The 18193-nt window shown below is 35.2% G+C and overlaps 3 protein-coding genes and 1 non-coding gene across 5 annotated transcripts; all 4 read right to left on the reverse strand.

The window, feature by feature from the left end:
• Nucleotides 1-171: 171 nt before the first annotated feature.
• Nucleotides 172-3174, reverse strand: LOC108992891. 2 transcript variants are annotated; one of them, XM_018967609.2, is made up of 4 exons: nucleotides 3013-3174; nucleotides 1948-2094; nucleotides 1381-1657; nucleotides 172-386 (listed from the first exon to the last, which is right to left on the reverse strand). In XM_018967609.2, the coding sequence occupies exon 3, from the start codon at nucleotides 1651-1653 to the stop codon at nucleotides 1381-1383; it is 273 nt and encodes a 90-aa protein (XP_018823154.1). In that variant the 5' UTR covers nucleotides 1654-1657; nucleotides 1948-2094; nucleotides 3013-3174; the 3' UTR covers nucleotides 172-386. The 2 variants fall into 2 exon arrangements, with proteins under 2 accessions (XP_018823154.1, XP_018823151.1); XM_018967606.2 differs by lacking the exon at nucleotides 1948-2094.
• A 4554-nt stretch (nucleotides 3175-7728) lies between these two features.
• On the reverse strand, nucleotides 7729-8534 carry LOC108999747 (50S ribosomal protein L12, chloroplastic-like). Its single transcript, XM_018976648.2, has one exon. It carries the CDS (start codon nucleotides 8467-8469, stop codon nucleotides 7900-7902), a length of 570 nt encoding a protein of 189 aa, XP_018832193.1. The 5' UTR covers nucleotides 8470-8534; the 3' UTR covers nucleotides 7729-7899.
• A 129-nt stretch (nucleotides 8535-8663) lies between these two features.
• Nucleotides 8664-8735, reverse strand: TRNAP-UGG. Its single transcript has one exon. It is a non-coding gene; the product is annotated as a tRNA-Pro (tRNA).
• A 380-nt stretch (nucleotides 8736-9115) lies between these two features.
• Nucleotides 9116-14948, reverse strand: LOC108992868 (monodehydroascorbate reductase 4, peroxisomal). Its single transcript, XM_018967572.2, has 7 exons — nucleotides 14703-14948; nucleotides 12624-12675; nucleotides 11708-11788; nucleotides 11407-11525; nucleotides 10663-10882; nucleotides 10391-10509; nucleotides 9116-10036 (listed from the first exon to the last, which is right to left on the reverse strand). The coding sequence occupies exons 1-7, from the start codon at nucleotides 14820-14822 to the stop codon at nucleotides 9311-9313; spliced, it is 1437 nt and encodes a 478-aa protein (XP_018823117.1). The 5' UTR covers nucleotides 14823-14948; the 3' UTR covers nucleotides 9116-9310.
• Nucleotides 14949-18193: the final 3245 nt, after the last annotated feature.

The following is an 18193-nucleotide window of genomic DNA, read 5'->3' on the forward strand; positions in this document are numbered from 1 at the left end:
TCCTAAAGGTTCAGTAGAAAATGGACCTCTGTACTTCGACTAGTTGCGAAAGAAATTGCTACGACAGTTCAACCCAAGCTTAGGCCTGCATTCTAATCACAGCATGAAGACATGCAGCCCGATTCCATCCAATTCGTCCAATGACCAGACTTATTACTAACAATATCTCTCTTTTTTTTTAAATTTGTTCTTTACTTGCATCTATGTCTTCGCTTGCCTTACTAGTTTCTAGTTAAAGTACCAGCTCCCTTATATTGTCTTCACACCTTACGAAGCAAGTTTTGCTCAACCATCACTTCTCGAGGTATGATCTGACTCCAACGAAACAAACCAGAAGCTCCTGCTCCTCAGGGAGCACTCAGCAACAAGTCACAAAGAAAGATTATCTGTAGGAAAGATTAAAAAGAACTTGAGGATTGGAAAGAAAAGGAGATCTCAATTATCTTGACCATAAATTAAACATAAGTGATACTAAACAGTAAAAGGTAAACCTTCCAATCTGATTACTTATTCCAAATGATGTGGAAAAATGGGGAAACCAAGGATTGCATGCAGAATGTTTGGTATGAATTCAGAGTGTCACTAGCATCCTAATGACTGCGACACTAGCATCCTAATGACTGCAAGAGGTTATTCATTATCGATCAAATCTTCCTAAAGTAACAAGCATGGAAAAATTGGAAAGTGACTATTTTGGAGATTTCATCATCACAAGTTGTTTGGCTGGCCTAATATCGTATATGTGTATTCCTACTCACGTCTCAAACTAATTCTAGTTGCCTCCAGATAAAAAAAGATGAAAACCTGGAATGGAGAAGATAATTCCTTAATATTTTTTCCTATCGCATTCCCACTCTTATATTAAAAGTTCTGCATGATGTTGTCACTCACACGCTTCATTGTGCATTGATATGCACATATGTTAGCATTACTAAAAAGGCAAGGATCTTAACTGTGCAATGCATTGATTCCTTCTCTGTATTCATTGTCCCCCACAAACAACCTATAAGTAATGGTGATCAACTTTCCCCATGGTAATTTATTATCCCAAACAAACGGTCAACATATTACAAATTATATAAACAATGTTCCCCACACGCAGATAGACTCTAAAGAGAAGTACAAAATTATTGTATTTCTAAAGATATATAATGAATACACCCTAATAATTATAAATTTAAAGTAAAGGTCTTGAGGATTATTTAGCTAATTATGATTGTAGGTGGGTGCATAAGAAAAACAACAGATTCATGCATCACAAACATTGGACCAAATCTTTCAGTCACCCGCTCGAATTGGTTCACCAACGTGAGTTTGTTCCGTGTGTGCATAACAAAGATAGATTCCCAAGCACGAAATGTCCAGAGGGAGATAACTTACTCATTGTATGTATTTGGGAATTTCACCTTTTCGTAGAAGGGAAAGAGAGTACTCAGCAGTGTCAATAAGGTCATCAATGTTGTGCAGGGATCTCTCCTCAGAACCCAACAAGAAAATAGCACGAACCTGTGCCTTCTTAGCCAGTCTTGCTGCTAAATTGATTGGCAAACTCGGGGAGTTGAGGCTCCGCAATATCTGGCGATAAAGAGAAAGAACTCGTCCTCTATTCCTCGCCATATCCTCAGCTGTTGCCCATATAAGACCATTTGACATCTCTCTGCGCCGCATAATCAAAGAGAATGAGTGTACTATGCACTTGTGTTCAAACGAATTGATAGGGTTTAAGTAGTCTAATTTAAAAAAGACTTAAATGTTATAGTAATTGAATAATATTCCAATACAGTATGTGAATCCTTTAATCTGAAGGAAAGTTACTCAAACAGTTTTGTGCACCACTATGACTAAGCTTGTAATTCAGACAAAATTTAATAGCCAACCAGTTAGGTTATGGAACTGAAAGTCAATATCTCAAATCTATTTAAAAGTAATGAATAACTAGATAAGTACCTTCAAGATAAAACACTTCACAAGTCTAAATAAACTTGTGGAATGCACCCGCCGCTGGAATACCAGTGTATTGCCAAGTTGTCAACTAACGAGTTCAAGGCACCAATCTACTTAAATGATTGGTTGAAAATCTTCCAGTGTTTTCATCTGTTAATACTCAATACACCAAAATCCGATGGATAATTTTATTTTTGGAATTGCTAATTTCTTGAAGAGTTAATGGTACTTCATCGATCATACAATATGGTGAACAAATTAAAGGCATTTGTACAAAATGAAAGGCTGGTCGCACGAAAAACAATAGCATCATTATGTGAAGCAAGCCCTACAGATCTTGCAGAAGCTATTGTTAGGAATGGAACAGCAGCTCCTTAGTGCCTATTTCAACCCAATTCATCAAAATCTCGATTTTTGACTGCAGAATTAGGAATTCCAAAACATAAAGTCAAAGAAAAAGTTGGGTCAAGTTGAGGTACTGGAACTTTCATACATCTAAAATCTCGATGGTCAATGGTAATTCAAATTGCTGTTTCCAACTTTCCATTAGCCAACAATCAAGATATGAAGATCAAATTATCAAATTCAGTTGCGGATAGAGCAAGTTGAATAAAACAAAATGCAAGCCAAACAGAGCAAAATTGAAAGCCATACAGAACAAAATGCAAGCCAACATTCAAACAGAGCAAGAAAAACGCCAACCTAGTTTTTTTAAAATAAAAATAAAAATCTCATCATTCCTTAATGTTAAAAGATCATCTTCGCGTTGTCAAATCTCAACGATGTCCTATTATTTCTCTGCTTTAACAATGTTTTCAACATGGTTAAAGCTTGCTGTCCTATTATTTCCTTTCCTTCATTTTCTGATTTGAAAACCCTTCCATGTTAAAAACATTTTTAAAGCAGGAAACAGACCAACTCTGTCGTAGATAAATAAGCGGCAAAAGCCTTGAAGCTTTGCTCTGTTGCAGATAAATAAGCTGCAAAAGCTTTGAAGTTTTGCTCTGTCGCAGCTCTGATCGAGCAATACGAGCAGACAAGCAACACAAGGGTGGAGTGTGCTTATACCTGCGGCGTGGAGTGGGCGGTGAGTGTGGAGGTGGACGTCTACCTGCGGCGGATGAACACGATCTACGACGGCGTGGAGGTGGCGTCGGCGTTGATCGTCAGAGTGGAGAGAGTGGAGATAGAGCAAAATGCGAAGAGGGTTTTAGAACTAGGGATTTCTGATTTCGCAGGAATGGGAAGAAGGAAACGGGTGAATTACGAATGTGTCCCTCTTTGTTCAAAACATTTACGAAAATGCCATGCCTGAATACCAGAATGGACACAACAAACCGGAACAACTAAGGGTGTAACCGGTCTGGTCCAATCCGGCTTTGGACAAAATTTAAGACTGAATTGGTATGTACCAGTTACTGATTTACTGTTTTATTAAAAATCAGTTACTATTTACAAAAATATTTTTTTTATTAAAAAAAAATCTGCGATAAAAAATCTGTTTTATAAAAAATAGAACAAAATGGAAGATGTTAGTGCATGCCCTAACAGATTCTATAAGTCAAGTAAGATGTCATATAATGGCTTAGATGACCAACAAATTCTATAAGTGGAAAATAATGCCCCAAGTCTACAATAGACTATTGATCTTCTTATATGTTCTAAAAATCTAACACCTTTGCAATAACAGAGATTATATGTATTAGAGAGTAAGAGCTTCACAATAACAGTCTAACAGGTGATAAATTAGGTCTCATATGGATTTTTTGTTCCTCAATCATCTAAGATGTTTTCAAGGCTAACGTCTATATTTTTTGCAAGCACAGAAAACAAGTGACATCATGCATGCAAGACATGGAATACTTTTGTTTGGTTGCAGTGAAAATACATTTGGATTTGTCTAACTTTCTAGTACTCTTCACTTGTAAGGCTATTTATTTCCCCTTTATGCAATTTTGTAATTGTACTATGTGCCGATAGATGTATATGGGTATTTTACCCCAATACTTTGTGCAGCCTGATGATGAATTTGGACACATGATAGGTTCCTTGTGAGATTAACAAAAGATGGCAGTACATACATTCATTTACAGGAGCATTACAGATCAATAAAATCAATGATAGTACAAACTTTGTGCGGGATACACACGAAATTTCTGATCAATAAAATCAAGAAAATCAATTAAATCTATAGGAGGCAGGAGCATACCAACATCCCAATTCCAAAATAAATCAGTAACCACAAAAGGACCAACAAACAACAGCGATTCAAAACCAGAATCAACACTATCAAAAGACTAAAAACCAGAGAGAGAGATAGAAGCCTGTCGAATCGGCCGAAAATATCACGGCGGAGGGATGAAAGAACTTTAATGATCCGCGAACATCGGAGAGCTGGAGAGAGGATCATCGGAGAGAGGAGCTGGGATTTTCGCTTCAGGGGAGAGGCCGCGAAAGAGTAAGCGAAAAAACCTTGGCGGGGGGATGAAGAGAAGAACGATGGAATCCGCGAGGAGGCGTCAGAGGGAGGTTGGAGGAGGGGGGGGGGGATACGGCTGGGAGGGAAGGAGGCTAAGGTTTAGCCTTTTGGGGCTGAAAACTAACGTTGAAATGGCGCCGTATAGTGTTATTCTTTTATCTTTTTGGCACATAATTTAATAAAAAAAATCAAAATTTTTTTTAAATTACTAAAATTAAAATTAAGTAAACTATTCAATGTGAATTATTTAATTAAGAAATTAAAAAATAATTAATTATAATTATATTTACGATGTTAAATTTTAATTTGTTATTAACTTAGAGTTAGAGTATGTCAATGTATTAATATTATGAATCTATATTAATTGTCAATATATTAAGCTTTTTAGTTTCCACATTTTGTATATGATTACATTTAGTTAATTACATTAATATTTGTAATTGCTTTATACTAAATAACTATAGACTATACCAATATTAATAGTGACATCCATATTATATATAGTGAACTTGTAGTGAACTTAATACTATTAGTCTATTATACATATATTATGCTATAACTCTAATATTAGTTATAGTGATTTAGTATAACTATATTAGTATAAATATAACTATAAATATAACTATAGTGTATATTAGACTATTAGTATTAGTCATATATTAGTATAGCTATATAATATATTAGACTATATAATAGTATTAATATTAGACTATTAGTAGAGCTATATATTAGTATTAGTTATAAAGTTATAGTGATTTAGTATAACTATATTAGTATAAGTATAACTAATATATAAATTATATTATTATCAATTAAATTTTCATCTTTAAGATTAAACTCTTATTTTATAAATTATAATAATAATATCTTATATATAATTATATTAATAACATATGATCAAACAAATTACATAAAGATTAATATTTTATGTTATAATTTATAAATTATAATATGAAATTATTTTACATATGATATATAATTATATATAAAAATTTCACATATAATTATATATTATATATAAAACTTATATATAAAAAAAATGTTGTGTAATATTAATTTTGTATAATATATATCAAATATTAATTTGTATATATTATTTTTTCAACTGGTCCGGTTCGGAAAATCGTAGAATGGGAACTAGACTGGTTCCAGCCTGTTTGCATAATACAAAAACCGGTCCCAGACCAAACCATTTCAAAACCGGGCCAACTTGTCCAATTCGGTCTGATTTCCCAATTTAAAATTACACCTCTAGGAACAGCTGAAATTTTATCCAGTACAAAACAATATTGGTTACTGTTTCACGGCAAATCTCAGCCACCGTCGGCCTAAACGAAAATGAAAACAATCCTTTCGTCTCTAAAAAAATGAAAAGAATGGATTATTTACCGAGCAAAAGCATTACATTAAGATTAGGTTTGGCTAAATGAGTTGAGACGAGGTAAGTTGATATAAAAGATAAAAATTAAATAAAATATTGGTAAGAAATTATTTTTTAATATTATTATTAATTTAGAATTTGAAAAAATTAAATTTTTTATTATATTTTATATAAAAATTTGTAACAATTGTAACGATGAGATTAGATAATATAAGATGGGTTGAGAGTATTTCTTAATCCAAACTGAGCTCAGGCTTGAAAAGGCTCCCAACTTATCTCAATTTATCTCACATAATCATTATAATTTTTTAAATTTTCACACAAAATATAATAAACAATCAAACTTTTTCAAATTTCAAAATAATAATAATATTAAAAAATAATACTATAATAATATTTTATTTAATTTTTAACTTTCATCTCAACTCATTTCATTTCAATTCAGTATCCAAACTCTCCTAATTACTGGATGTAAGACATATACTAGGGGGTGAAAAAAACTAATAATCACCTAATAAAGCTTGGAAATTAAAAAAATAAAAACTAAAAAATATGGGACCAATAAAATATTTTCCATCCGTTCAGCTACCTTCAATGGCAAATATTGTATAAGGAAAATGTTAGTTTGCCTATTTATTTTGTCCACTCATTTTGATCATTTGTGTATTTAATTTTTTTTTAAATTAAAAAAAAATTATAAATACATATTTTAATAATATTTTATTTAATTTTCAATTTTAATCGCATAGAAACAAACATGGGAAGTGGCATGGAGTGACTCGTGTGAGTATAGGGCTGTCCAAAGGAAGAAGATTAGGCCACAGTTGAAGAAGAATATATTAATAAAAATAAAAACAAACATGAGAATTTAAAAGCATCGGGGAAGGGGGAGAGGAAAATGTTGATTAAATTTTTTTGTGGGGAGGTTCGGCAAGAATAAAAGGGAAGAGACCCTTGTCAAAATTTCCAGGATTAGGTTTTGGATTCACGGTGTTGGGTGAATGCTTTTGCCTTTCGAGATTTAAGAATAATTAAAAAAAAGAAAACCTTTGCATTTTTAAAGAAATTGATTACTCTTATAAGCCCAACTCATAATAACCACTCGGCTTGAACATTGATTTTCTTCCTCTGGAAAGCGAAGCATTGCTAAATAGTGGATCCGTTGGTTTCCGAGGTAACTCGGTTTGACATCACCCTATCTTCATTTTGCTGGGGGAAAAGGAAACCCAACATTTGAGCCTACTCCATGGATGCCGTTCAAAAGCTTAATATCTATTCTCTACGCACACATATACATAGGCCGAATCCAATTAGGTGGGTGGGCTGCTGCAAATCCGTTCAGAACTCTGTGGTTGTGCCATTCCAAGTGTATGCATGTGTGTCAGACATGCTGCTAACGAGATAAAACCACCTTAAACTCTCCACTACATTGGAATTTACATGGCTGTTGGCTCCCAACATCAAATCCTTGATCAATACAATCAATTTGATCCCAAAAGAATCGACAGCACAATTTTTACTAGGGAGGGGGGGTTCAGTAGGGCACAAAATCAAGGACTGACTTATCCTCTTTTCACGACTTAAGACGATGAACAATTTGCTTATATTGCTATAAACTCATCATCACCAGTTAACTCGTTAATCATCAAGCATTCAAAAGGATTGATCGCGGTTACATTTTTCCTTAAACAATAAAGGCCCTCAAAAACCACATAATACCCGAAATTTAATTCCAGCTGCAAGTTACAATACAGAGCAAATCGTGAATCTTACCCATGTTTCATGCATAGTTATTTTTTTTCGGATCTTATCCAGTTGAAAGAATTGCAGCAAAAACAGGCATACTCATGAAATACGGTTTATGTCACAAGTTTCTCAGCTTCTTTCTCTTGTGCAATTCAACAAACATAGAAAGATCGACAAGACGTAGAGAGTTGGGAAAACACTGCCATTCAAGAAGCGGAACCCAGTTTCATTACAGTGTCAAATACCCATTCAGTTGAGAACAAAATCAATCACATTTCACTATACTGCCCAATGAACAACATGTCTACCAACTAACCTCGAATTACCAGTCGAAAAACAAAAGTAAACTTTAAACAATGGCTATCTTAGCCCCAGCCTCCTCAAGCTGCTTCTTGGCCTCATCTGCCTCGTCCTTGGACACTCCCTCCTTGAACTTCTTGGGCAAACCCTCGATGAGCTCCTTAGCCTCTTTCAACGCCAGGCTAGTCAGTGCCCTCACAGCCTTGATCACCGCAATCCTGGCGTTGCTGGGTACTTCCTCGATCACCACGTCGAACTCGGTCTTCTCCTCTACGGCCGCTGGGGCATCTCCGGCAGCAACTCCTGGTGCGGCTGCGACGCCGGCGACTGGGGCGAAGGAAGCGGCGGAGACGCCGAGCTTGTCCTGGAGGTAGTCGACTAGGGTTCTGGCCTCTTCAAGGGTGAGGCTGGAAATGTCGGCGCCGAGCTTCTCAATCTTCTCGGGGGCGGACACGGCGGAGACAGGACGAACATGGGTGCAACGGTGGGTGAGGCTAGAAGTAGAGGTAGAGGGGAAGTGGAGGAGGTTGGGCTTGGGGTTGTGTGTAGGATAAGGAGATGGCGAGGTGGTAGAATAAGAGGGGCACCGGAGCGTGAATGTGGAGAGAGTACTCGCCATTTCCTGTCTCAGAAAGAGAGAGTGGGAGTAGAGAGGAAAAAAGAGGATAGGATAGGGGAAGATGCGGGCCTGGATAATACATATATAAGGCTAGAACTTGTGTTCTTCTTTTTCTTTGGCAATACTGCCCTTCTAAAAACGTAAAATACCAGGTACGGGAGAGCTTGTCATTATGGGAAAAAGGTAAAAATAGAGGGGCATTCCGAGAATCGAACTCGGGACCTCTCGCACCCAAAGCGAGAATCATACCACTAGACCAAATGCCCTCTTATAAAGTTTATTTACTGATAATAAATATATTAATACAAAACAATATTATTGCCAAACAATAATATCGTTCGATCTATCTTTTATCATTCTCAACCATTTAAGATAAAACATATCAGCTAGTGTTATTAGATATGACATAATCCAGAATGAAAAAAACAATTTTTTTTCATATTGATCCGTGCTTCTTTGATAAATTAAGTTTATTAAATTATCCAGGTATCTGAATGTTCTCTTCGGCTCATCCAGTAAGTGGTGTGCTCGGGAAAAGATAACAAAAAAACAAAAACAAAAAAAAATTAATAACAGGTGGAAATGGTTGGATCAATAGATGATTCTTTGGACACACTAAATTCCCAAAACTAATAGAGAAGGCAAAGACAAGAGAGAAGTTACAAATTTTTGTATAAAGATATAATATCTTGAATCTATTCTTACATGGAACAAGAATGATCCTATGATCAAGTATTCAAAATCTCCTATCCCTATCAATGCCACAGCATGGTTACACATTTAAATCAGCAACAACAATAGTCTTCAGCTGCCGCCACTGGCCCACCACCAAAACGGTGTCTTACCACCTTCTGCGCCTCCTCCCATACCAGTATGCAAATGCAGCTATTGAAGAAGCCACAAGAACACCAGCAATTGCATGAAAAGCATAAAGTGGTTTTTCCACAATAAGACTAGAACCACTAACAATGACAGGCGATGATGGTGGCGGTTTCTGACTAACTGTCAATGCAAAGCTCAAACCCTGTCTTTCCAACTCACCCACGTCTTCAATTGCTGGCTTGAGTCTAGTAGCCTTGGCTATAGCTTCGTACTCTTCTTTGGTTCCACCTTCAAGGAATGATCCGATTAGGTGACCCTTGCTTACCCAGTAAGCCCCAAACCTACCTCCTGAGAAATCCCCATAGTGGACTACTTCCCCCGCAGCATCCCCATAAAACTGCCAAGACATTGTGAAGACTCTGGAGTAAAAGAAAGGTAAGTAGTCAAATTCGCCAGTTTTTTCTGGTTCCATTATAGCATCAACAGCATGTCTTGCAGATTTTCGAGCTGAGTCCACGTGCTCAAGCCTGCGAGTTTCACCAAATAGTTTAACTGGAAATGCTGCAACATCACCAACTGCATAGACATAGCTGTTGCTTGACTGTAACTTTCCATTCACTTTGATCCCACCCTTCTCCAAAGTTAGTTGGCCTTCAAACAAGCTCGTGTTTGGACGGATACCTATTCCCACAACCACCATGTCAGCAGGCAGCTCACTTCCATCTCTAAGATTAACAGCAGTTACCTGAAAAAGAGGTTGATAGGCAACTTTAGAGATCAAACTGCGGGGGGAGGGGGGCAGAATATAAATTTGCAAGAATAACAATGTCTTAAAAGGAAAATAGTATTATTATTTTATCATCATCATCATTTTTTTAAGAAATGGCCATAGACTATTATCTGATAAATTTAGACAATTTTCCAAGATTTGAGATAAAAAACCTCATGCTCATTAAAGAAAAAAAGAAACCCATAAAAAAGAGATAATCTCATCAAATCCATCAATCTTCTCACATTCCATTCATAGGGAGTTCTGGTCCACCTTTCCATACAACTAAAGAATCCAGAAAATATCCTCTCAAATTAATGTAAGCTATACCTTCCCACTGGAGTCAATATTGAATGATGACAAAACAGTCCCTTTAATGAACTTTACTCCTTTGGACTGATAATAATCTTCATAATAACTTGCAATCTTGGGAGTAAATAAACGAGCCACTGCATCACCCAATAAAAAGGAACAGTATAATAGTATGGATCCATAGATATATCTGCCTATATACTGTCCATGCATTTAACGGGCTACTGTGCGTGTGTGTGAGTACAATGGGCAGATCTAAACTAGAAAAAAAAAATCAGTACAGTACTTACTGCAATGTTCTTCCGGAAAAACCATGGTCACATTTATTTTATTGATCACCAAAGATGCGGCACACTCCATTCCAATGTAGCCACCACCAATGACAACCGCATCACCACCAGGACAGGATTGCATGACATCAACAAGCCTATTTGCATCGGCCAAATCTCGCAAATAGCACACATTTTCAGCATCTGATCCACTCACTCCAAATTCTTCAAGCTTCAAAGCCTACATTTGACCCAGGTAAATCAATTAAAGCCAAAGAGCCACTCCTATTTTTATATTGAGAAAACTCAGACGATTTTGATATGCCAAACATATTTACACAACATTTGCTATTTTGGTAAGTTCATTAGTGTTCTTTCAACATTATTTTTTTTTCTTATTTATAATAAGGACCAAAATAAAAAATAAAGTCAAAAGCACACCAGAGAACTAAAAACATTCTTTATAGGTAATACAGAGCAAAAACTAACATAACAAATCAAACAAACAACTCAAGTTCGTGTTTGTTAAGGTCTTGGCCTTTACCCTATCTTCTAATTCCAATTCTTACATTTCCAAGGAAGTGGCTTTGCCAATGCAACAGTCACCAAATAAAATGGGGAAAAAACATGCTTGGTAAATCTGTCACTCGAAAGGCAGAATGCTTCCTCTTTTTATACATAGCATGCATCTGGCCATTGTTAATAAGATGAGCTTACTACTAAAAGCAAAATATGTATTAGCCAATGAAAGATTAGTTCCAATACCCGAGCACCTGTAGCAACAATGAGAATCTTGTAACTAATAGTCTCCCCAGCTGCTGTCAATAATGTCTTCCGCCTTACATCAGCTGACTTGACTCGAGTTCCAAGAACCAATTCAATCCCTACAGAGACCGAGATCCCAAAATAAATACCCACATTGAGAGAAACATGCACCAATATTTACATGGCTCCAATCAACAGACAACACATATCAAGAACATGTATCAACAGAAAGGTATTCTGCTGAGTAAATTTCTTATTAGCCTATTTAATTAAAAATATAATAGCGAGAGAATGTGATTACCATGTTCCTTATACCACTTTGGGGTTAGCCTTTCCTCATTAGCACCAACACATGTATGAAATGATGGAAGGCTTGCACGATCTGCATGTTAGCACTTATTTCAGTAACCAATTCAGATATAACCTGAGCAAGAAAGATGAACGAAAGAACAAAATGAAAAACTAATCAGCATTTGCCTATCAATTAAGAACATCAGGAAAAAATTTAATCCCACTTCACCCAAAAGTGCTAGCCTAAAACTCCAGGATCATCACCCTTGAGGTTGTCATAGCAGAGTCTAGATACCAATGAAGCAAGAGCTTCCATTTAAATGATCAGCTTATTCGCTAGGTTAATCCCACTCTGTTTTTGGTGATTTAGATTCCATGATATAATTGAATAAGCACCACAGCATGCCATTGTCTTTTCATTTTTCCAAAAAACCTTCCTTTTCTTTATAAGAATTTTTTTTTTTTCTGGGAAAACCTTCATGAACAGAACTGTAGCTATGAAGTTCTGTGATTTCTTAATAAGAAACCGACATACAACCCAAAATTAAAAAATAAGGAATAAAGATCTTTGCTTTCCATTTCATCTATAAACCATTTTAAAGATTATACAAGGATAATTAACACACAATTGAAGACCTTTTCAAGAACTTATGTGTGGCATACACAATAACAAACAGTTCAGAGATCGAGGATGCCTCAGGGTTTTCATAGATTCTTGAATGATTCCCTTACGTAATTAATAACATTTCACATGTGGATTACGCAAAATATTTTTCTTTGCTTGACATAATCTTTCAGTTTCATGAGCAAAATGGATACAGAAATTCAAAGGGACAAAGATCATGAATCTCTAAACCCTGACACAACACCCACTCAAAATGCTTAATAAGAGTCACTTCACAAATATTTATGATGAGAATGCATACCTTCAGGAAGTAAAAAACCTTTGCTTAATGCAGGTCTCTCATAAGGTGCAACCTGAAATAAATGTGGCATAAAATTAAGTTCTTTCATATAAATAGGCATGCTCTTCTTAACAAACTTAACTCATATCTTAGAACAAATCAAAAGAAATGCAATACATGATAAATCCAATCTTTGTATTATTTAAGAATCATTTTAAAGAGTATGAAGGGCTTCTAAGGTTCCAAATCATGCTCAGTCTCTAGCAATCCCAAAATACACTTCCGCCCCAGTTTGTAGGGCATAAATATCGTTCTCAACAATCTCTCAATCCAATCACATTAAACCCACATCACTGCAAAGTAATATATGATGGTGCAATGTAGGATCAAATAACCTGCTAAATTTTTCGGTGATGTTAAAATACACAACATAAATGGTCTTGCCACAAGAACTTTTAACTAATCTTTGTGTGTGCAAAACTCTGTACCTTCAGTTAGACTGAGTTGCCCATTATCTAGAACTCAATGGCCTTCCAACAGGGAAACAGAGAGTGGTAATTTAAGAGCATGTTTACCAATGAGAGAGTCATATATTTTATTATCATTGCTGGCCCATCTCATGACAGCTGTCAGCCACATAATATATATGTGCACGCACACTTGAGCAAGTGTTCAATGGCCTTTGGGTCAAATGGCACTTCCACCCCTATGTAGAAGTGGAATCAGAATGTGTAACGGAATCAAAAAGTTTGAACAAGCCATATTTGGAAGGGCATTTGGAGGAGTAATGTTCCGCTTAAGGTTGCTTTCTTTGGTTGGCTGGACTCTCATGGGAAAAATTTGACTATTGATAAGCCGAGAAAGTGGTTTTTTTATAATGAATTGGTGCTTTATGTGAAAGAAATGGAGAAATAGCAGATCATCTTCTTCTTCACTGTGAGGTGGTTAAGGCTTTATGGGATGAAATCTTTACTAGGCTTGGTATTGCCTGGGTCATGCCTAGGAGGGTGGTCAACTTACTGTCATATTGGAGAGGAATTCAGGGCAATCTTCAAATCGCTGCTGTTTGGAAGATGGTGCCTCCCTGCTTATTGTGGTGTACTTGGAACGAAATGAATGGTCGCTGTTTTGATAATAGGGAACATTCGATGGGAAGGTTCAAGGACTTTTTCTTTCATACATTGTTACTTTGGGCTTCGGCGATTGTATTGAATGAGATTAGTTTTCATGACTTTTATGCTGATTTTCACAGTGCTTAGCTTGTAATTAGATTCATCTCTTGTATACTTCCTGTGTACCTAGCCATACCTAATTATGTGGATTAGTAAATTATTCTTACTTATAAAAAATATATATAATTTCTCACATAAAAACTAAAATTTTTTTTTTTTTTTTGGGGTGAGGGGGCTCAACACGTGTGATTCCACCCCTGCACCCATGAATGAGGTCTCCGGTTCATGTCTGTGGAGTCATTACCTAACAGTTATCATACGAGTTATGCTATATGTTGCACCCCTATTCCTCTTATCCCACCATGGCATTGCTTATCATCTATTAGATCAGTTCTTGCTTTTCCAAAAAAGAAATTCAAAGGTTAATATACCCAGGTTGAAAATGAGATGATAGTGTAGCATATAAAATTAGACGGAACTGATCATTATTGGGTTAATTATACTACACCATTCTCAACAAGAAACTTGAGATTTAATCGAAATATTAGCACTCTTGGTCGAAGAAACAAAGAAAGGAAGAATCTATACTTAACTACAAATATAAAGGCCTGTGCGTGTTCAAGCATGTGTTGGACTTGTAACACAGTTCAGAATACTAAACAATCTTTAGACGGAGAGAAGTGAGAACCAACGCCCTTTCTTAAATTCATAAGCTAGATTTATCAATCAGCCGCATTCATATCACACGCAAACCAAGTTTGGAAGATGCAAATTATAAACCAGATTCCGGACCTAGATAAGAATACGTTAAAGAATTTTACTAATTAAATTACAAAAAATAGAATGATTACCCAACTGTATATCATACCCATTACAGAAGTGAACTTTCAAAGAGGAAAAATATTAGAGAGAGAAAGAGAGAGGTTACTGATTCTTCGGAGATTATGCAGAGTTCACCATGAGAGACCCCCCTCCTTGTGAATTCAAGAGCTGCATACCCAGCTGCCACCCCTCCTCCAAGAATCACATAGACAAACGCCCTTCCCATCTCTCACTCTCGCAGTTTCTTATGCGTTCGGGTGGGATTGAAATTTCTAACAATTTCTTATGGGCAAGCGCTTGCTTTGAAGTTTGAACACAGATACACATAAAATATTAAAATAATACTCACGGAGAGAAAAATGAACGTCATTAATTTTAAATCCGATATTCCACGGCCCCATCCGATGAAACGTGGTGACTGGTGTTGTCGATTGTGGCAATCTCGTAGTTACCGTAATACCCTTATGACTTTTTTTTTTTCCCTCAATTTAAATACCCTGTTATGTGGTGTACTCTTTTTTAAAAAAAGTAAAATGAACTGTTAAAATAAATTCATTTTTTTTATATAAATTTCATATTTCTTATTATTATTTTTTTAAATTTATACTCAATTACAAATATCATTTATCATCCTAAAATCCTATTATGTGGAAGTAAATGAAGATGAGGATGCAGCCAGTCATACGCTGCCACGTTTAAGAGAAATATGGTATGTGAGCGGTGGATAGTGAGAGGGCGGATATGGTTGGAAACTGTGATAGATGATGTGATCATCAAAGCTATACCTTCTCCTCGTGCAACTGAAAATGTGGATGAGGCTTACGGTTTCCACCTTTGCTACAAACCACTCCTCCTTTTCCTTATCTTTTTCTATTTATCTTTTATTTTGCTTTTTTAAAATATCATATATTACGTATTCATCTTATTTTCCCATTGTGCATTTTTCCACTACAATTAACAAGTAATTAAAAAATAAGAAATAATAATAATTTAAGGAAGTATTTATTTTATTTTAACTTATGTTTCAATTTCAAAGTCTAATATTCAACACTTCATAAGTGCAAACAATCCTTTAAAGTCATATTCTTAATAAAAAAATCAACGATTTAACCAGTTTTATATAAAAAAAATTTTGAGAATGCAATGTACGAGATCAGGATTTACTCTTCAGAGGTGGGTCCGAAGAGCCCCTGCCTTATAGAGGTTTCTGATATTAAAAAAAAAAATCAATCGATAATCATCTATTTTGATCACTAATTAATTTAATTATAATTTAATTTAATTGGTATAATTCTTTCATCCCCTTCGTAGTTATTGAGTCCCAATGATCGATCTGGGTCCAGTATGATACCCCAAAACGTGAAAAGTTGGGCTCAGTACACAGTACCATAAAATAGCACGGAGTTTTAGTTGGGTTAAAGAAGTAGTAAAAGTATTACTGATCCAGAGCCCATTAATCCCCTCCTCCTCTTCCTGGTCTTCTTCTCCTGCGTCGTCTTCTTCTTTCTTCCTGGGCCGGCCAGGTCTGCCAATTAGAAGTGCCTGCCACACACGAATTTCGTGTGTTACAAAAGTCATTTGGAAGACCAATGAATCAATGATCAGATAAAAGGCTAATTAGATGCCATGATCTATTCGTGCATGTCAACGCGTGCATGCATGATCGGATCGAAGATCTAGCTACTTAATTTGCATTCATGGTATCTCAAATTAATAGTAGCAGTATTACTACTACTACGTACTACAGGGTTTAGGCATGGAGAGCTTTAATATTTTGAATTAACATTAATGATTTTAATTATTATAATGTTCAAACACAAGCTCATTTCAAATCAATGACTATTTAAATTATGCATGGTTTAATTAAGCCTAGTCTGATCTAGTGATTATTTAATTTTCGTAAATACATGATGGGTTAATGAAGGTTCTATATATCTTACCATCCTTCACGTACGTACGTACGTACAAAAGAGTTGGGAAAATCAAAGATATTTATGAAGCAAAGGGAACATTAATAATGGATTTTCATATGCATGTAGAACTTATAAGTACATGCAAGACAATTAATTAATTGCTAGGCCAACTACAACTGGCCGTATATATACATATATATATATATATATATATATATATATAAATATTACATTCTTCAATTTATTAGTTTCCGCGTAAAATGTTTCTATCAAACAATTAGTATTTTCACTACAATTTTTTTTAAAGTAATTAACGATCTCCATTGTTTGAGTAAGAGCTTATAAAAATAATTTCTGAGAGTAATGCTACTGGTTTGCCTATCATCATGGTGGACAATGCTGATCGAGGGAGGTGGCATCATATTATATATATATATATATATATAGAGACACACACATATATAACTGATAATGGATAATGTTGATTTTAATAAATGGAGTATCTCAAAGATTGATGCTAAATCTATTTACAAAACCAGTTGAGTTCAGTCTGTTTTTAAGACTGAGTTCAATGTTAATTAAAAATGTTGAAAAAACCTATGTTATTTCTAAAACCCATGAGAAATGTTGTCTGTTTAACAAAAAATCGATTCAAGATTTTATGGTAAAAGGTTACAAATTTCTACATATTGGTTATGTTCAAATTGCTATTAAACCTCTCACAAGGAAAGGCGTCAATGTTTCAGTACTTATTTATTTGAGCGATGTTTAAGTTCAAGAAATTTGAAACCAACATACCTGGTACGATTCAATCTTCTTTGTTTAGTGATTCTGTCCACTTTGATTGTTTTCTTGATTTAACTCTTGTTTTAGATGATCCTAACATTTTTAAAGTTTTGACTTTAAATATTTTGACATATGGGTATGATATGGAAGAAGGTAGTAAGCCTCTTGCCATAGGTTACCGTATTATTATCGGACATTAAAAACTAATTTAAATTCTAAAGTTATTTTAAAAACTTCAGGAAATGAAATTTTCTTAATTCAGAGTTATACTCCTGATGCTAATATTCAAGTTCCAAAAATGATTCATCGAAAATATATTACTCTTCCTGATGAATGGACTTTGGAATATAAAGTTCCTCCTGCTAAGGTTATTTATGATAAACTTAACCTTGATTATATTCAACAATATTTGAACGGTACTATTAAAATTAGTTTTAATCAATCTCTAGTAAGTAATGAAAGGAGAAATTATTTTGCTGGAACTATAAGTTTTTTTGTTGGATTTATTGCTGATAACCTATAAAGAAGAGACCAAAATCTAGTGTGTGTGTGTGTGTGAGAGAGAGAGAGAGAGAGAAAGCGCCTTTTCTTTTTGTGGAAAACTTTAGGCGTAGTTGTAAAGGACGTATTTCATACTACCAGCCACTTGAATGACTTGCAATGAACAACCCGACGACACTGGGTACCCAAGATAACTTTCGATGTCTAAGTTAGAGAAGTGGTCTCAATATATAATATGTCAAGAAGTTCAGTAAAACATTTGTTACATTAAGTACCATTTGTAGAGACACAGGAACGTGTCAAGGGAGTCAATAACCATCCGGTCCCTACATTTATCTCTAATTATCCCTTAACAAAGGAGGAGGAGATAACAATTCTAATTTATAGGGATTATCCA

The sequence above is a fragment of the Juglans regia genome, chromosome 1 (assembly GCF_001411555.2).
Source record: "Juglans regia cultivar Chandler chromosome 1, Walnut 2.0, whole genome shotgun sequence".
Taxonomy (NCBI): Eukaryota; Viridiplantae; Streptophyta; class Magnoliopsida; order Fagales; family Juglandaceae; genus Juglans; species Juglans regia.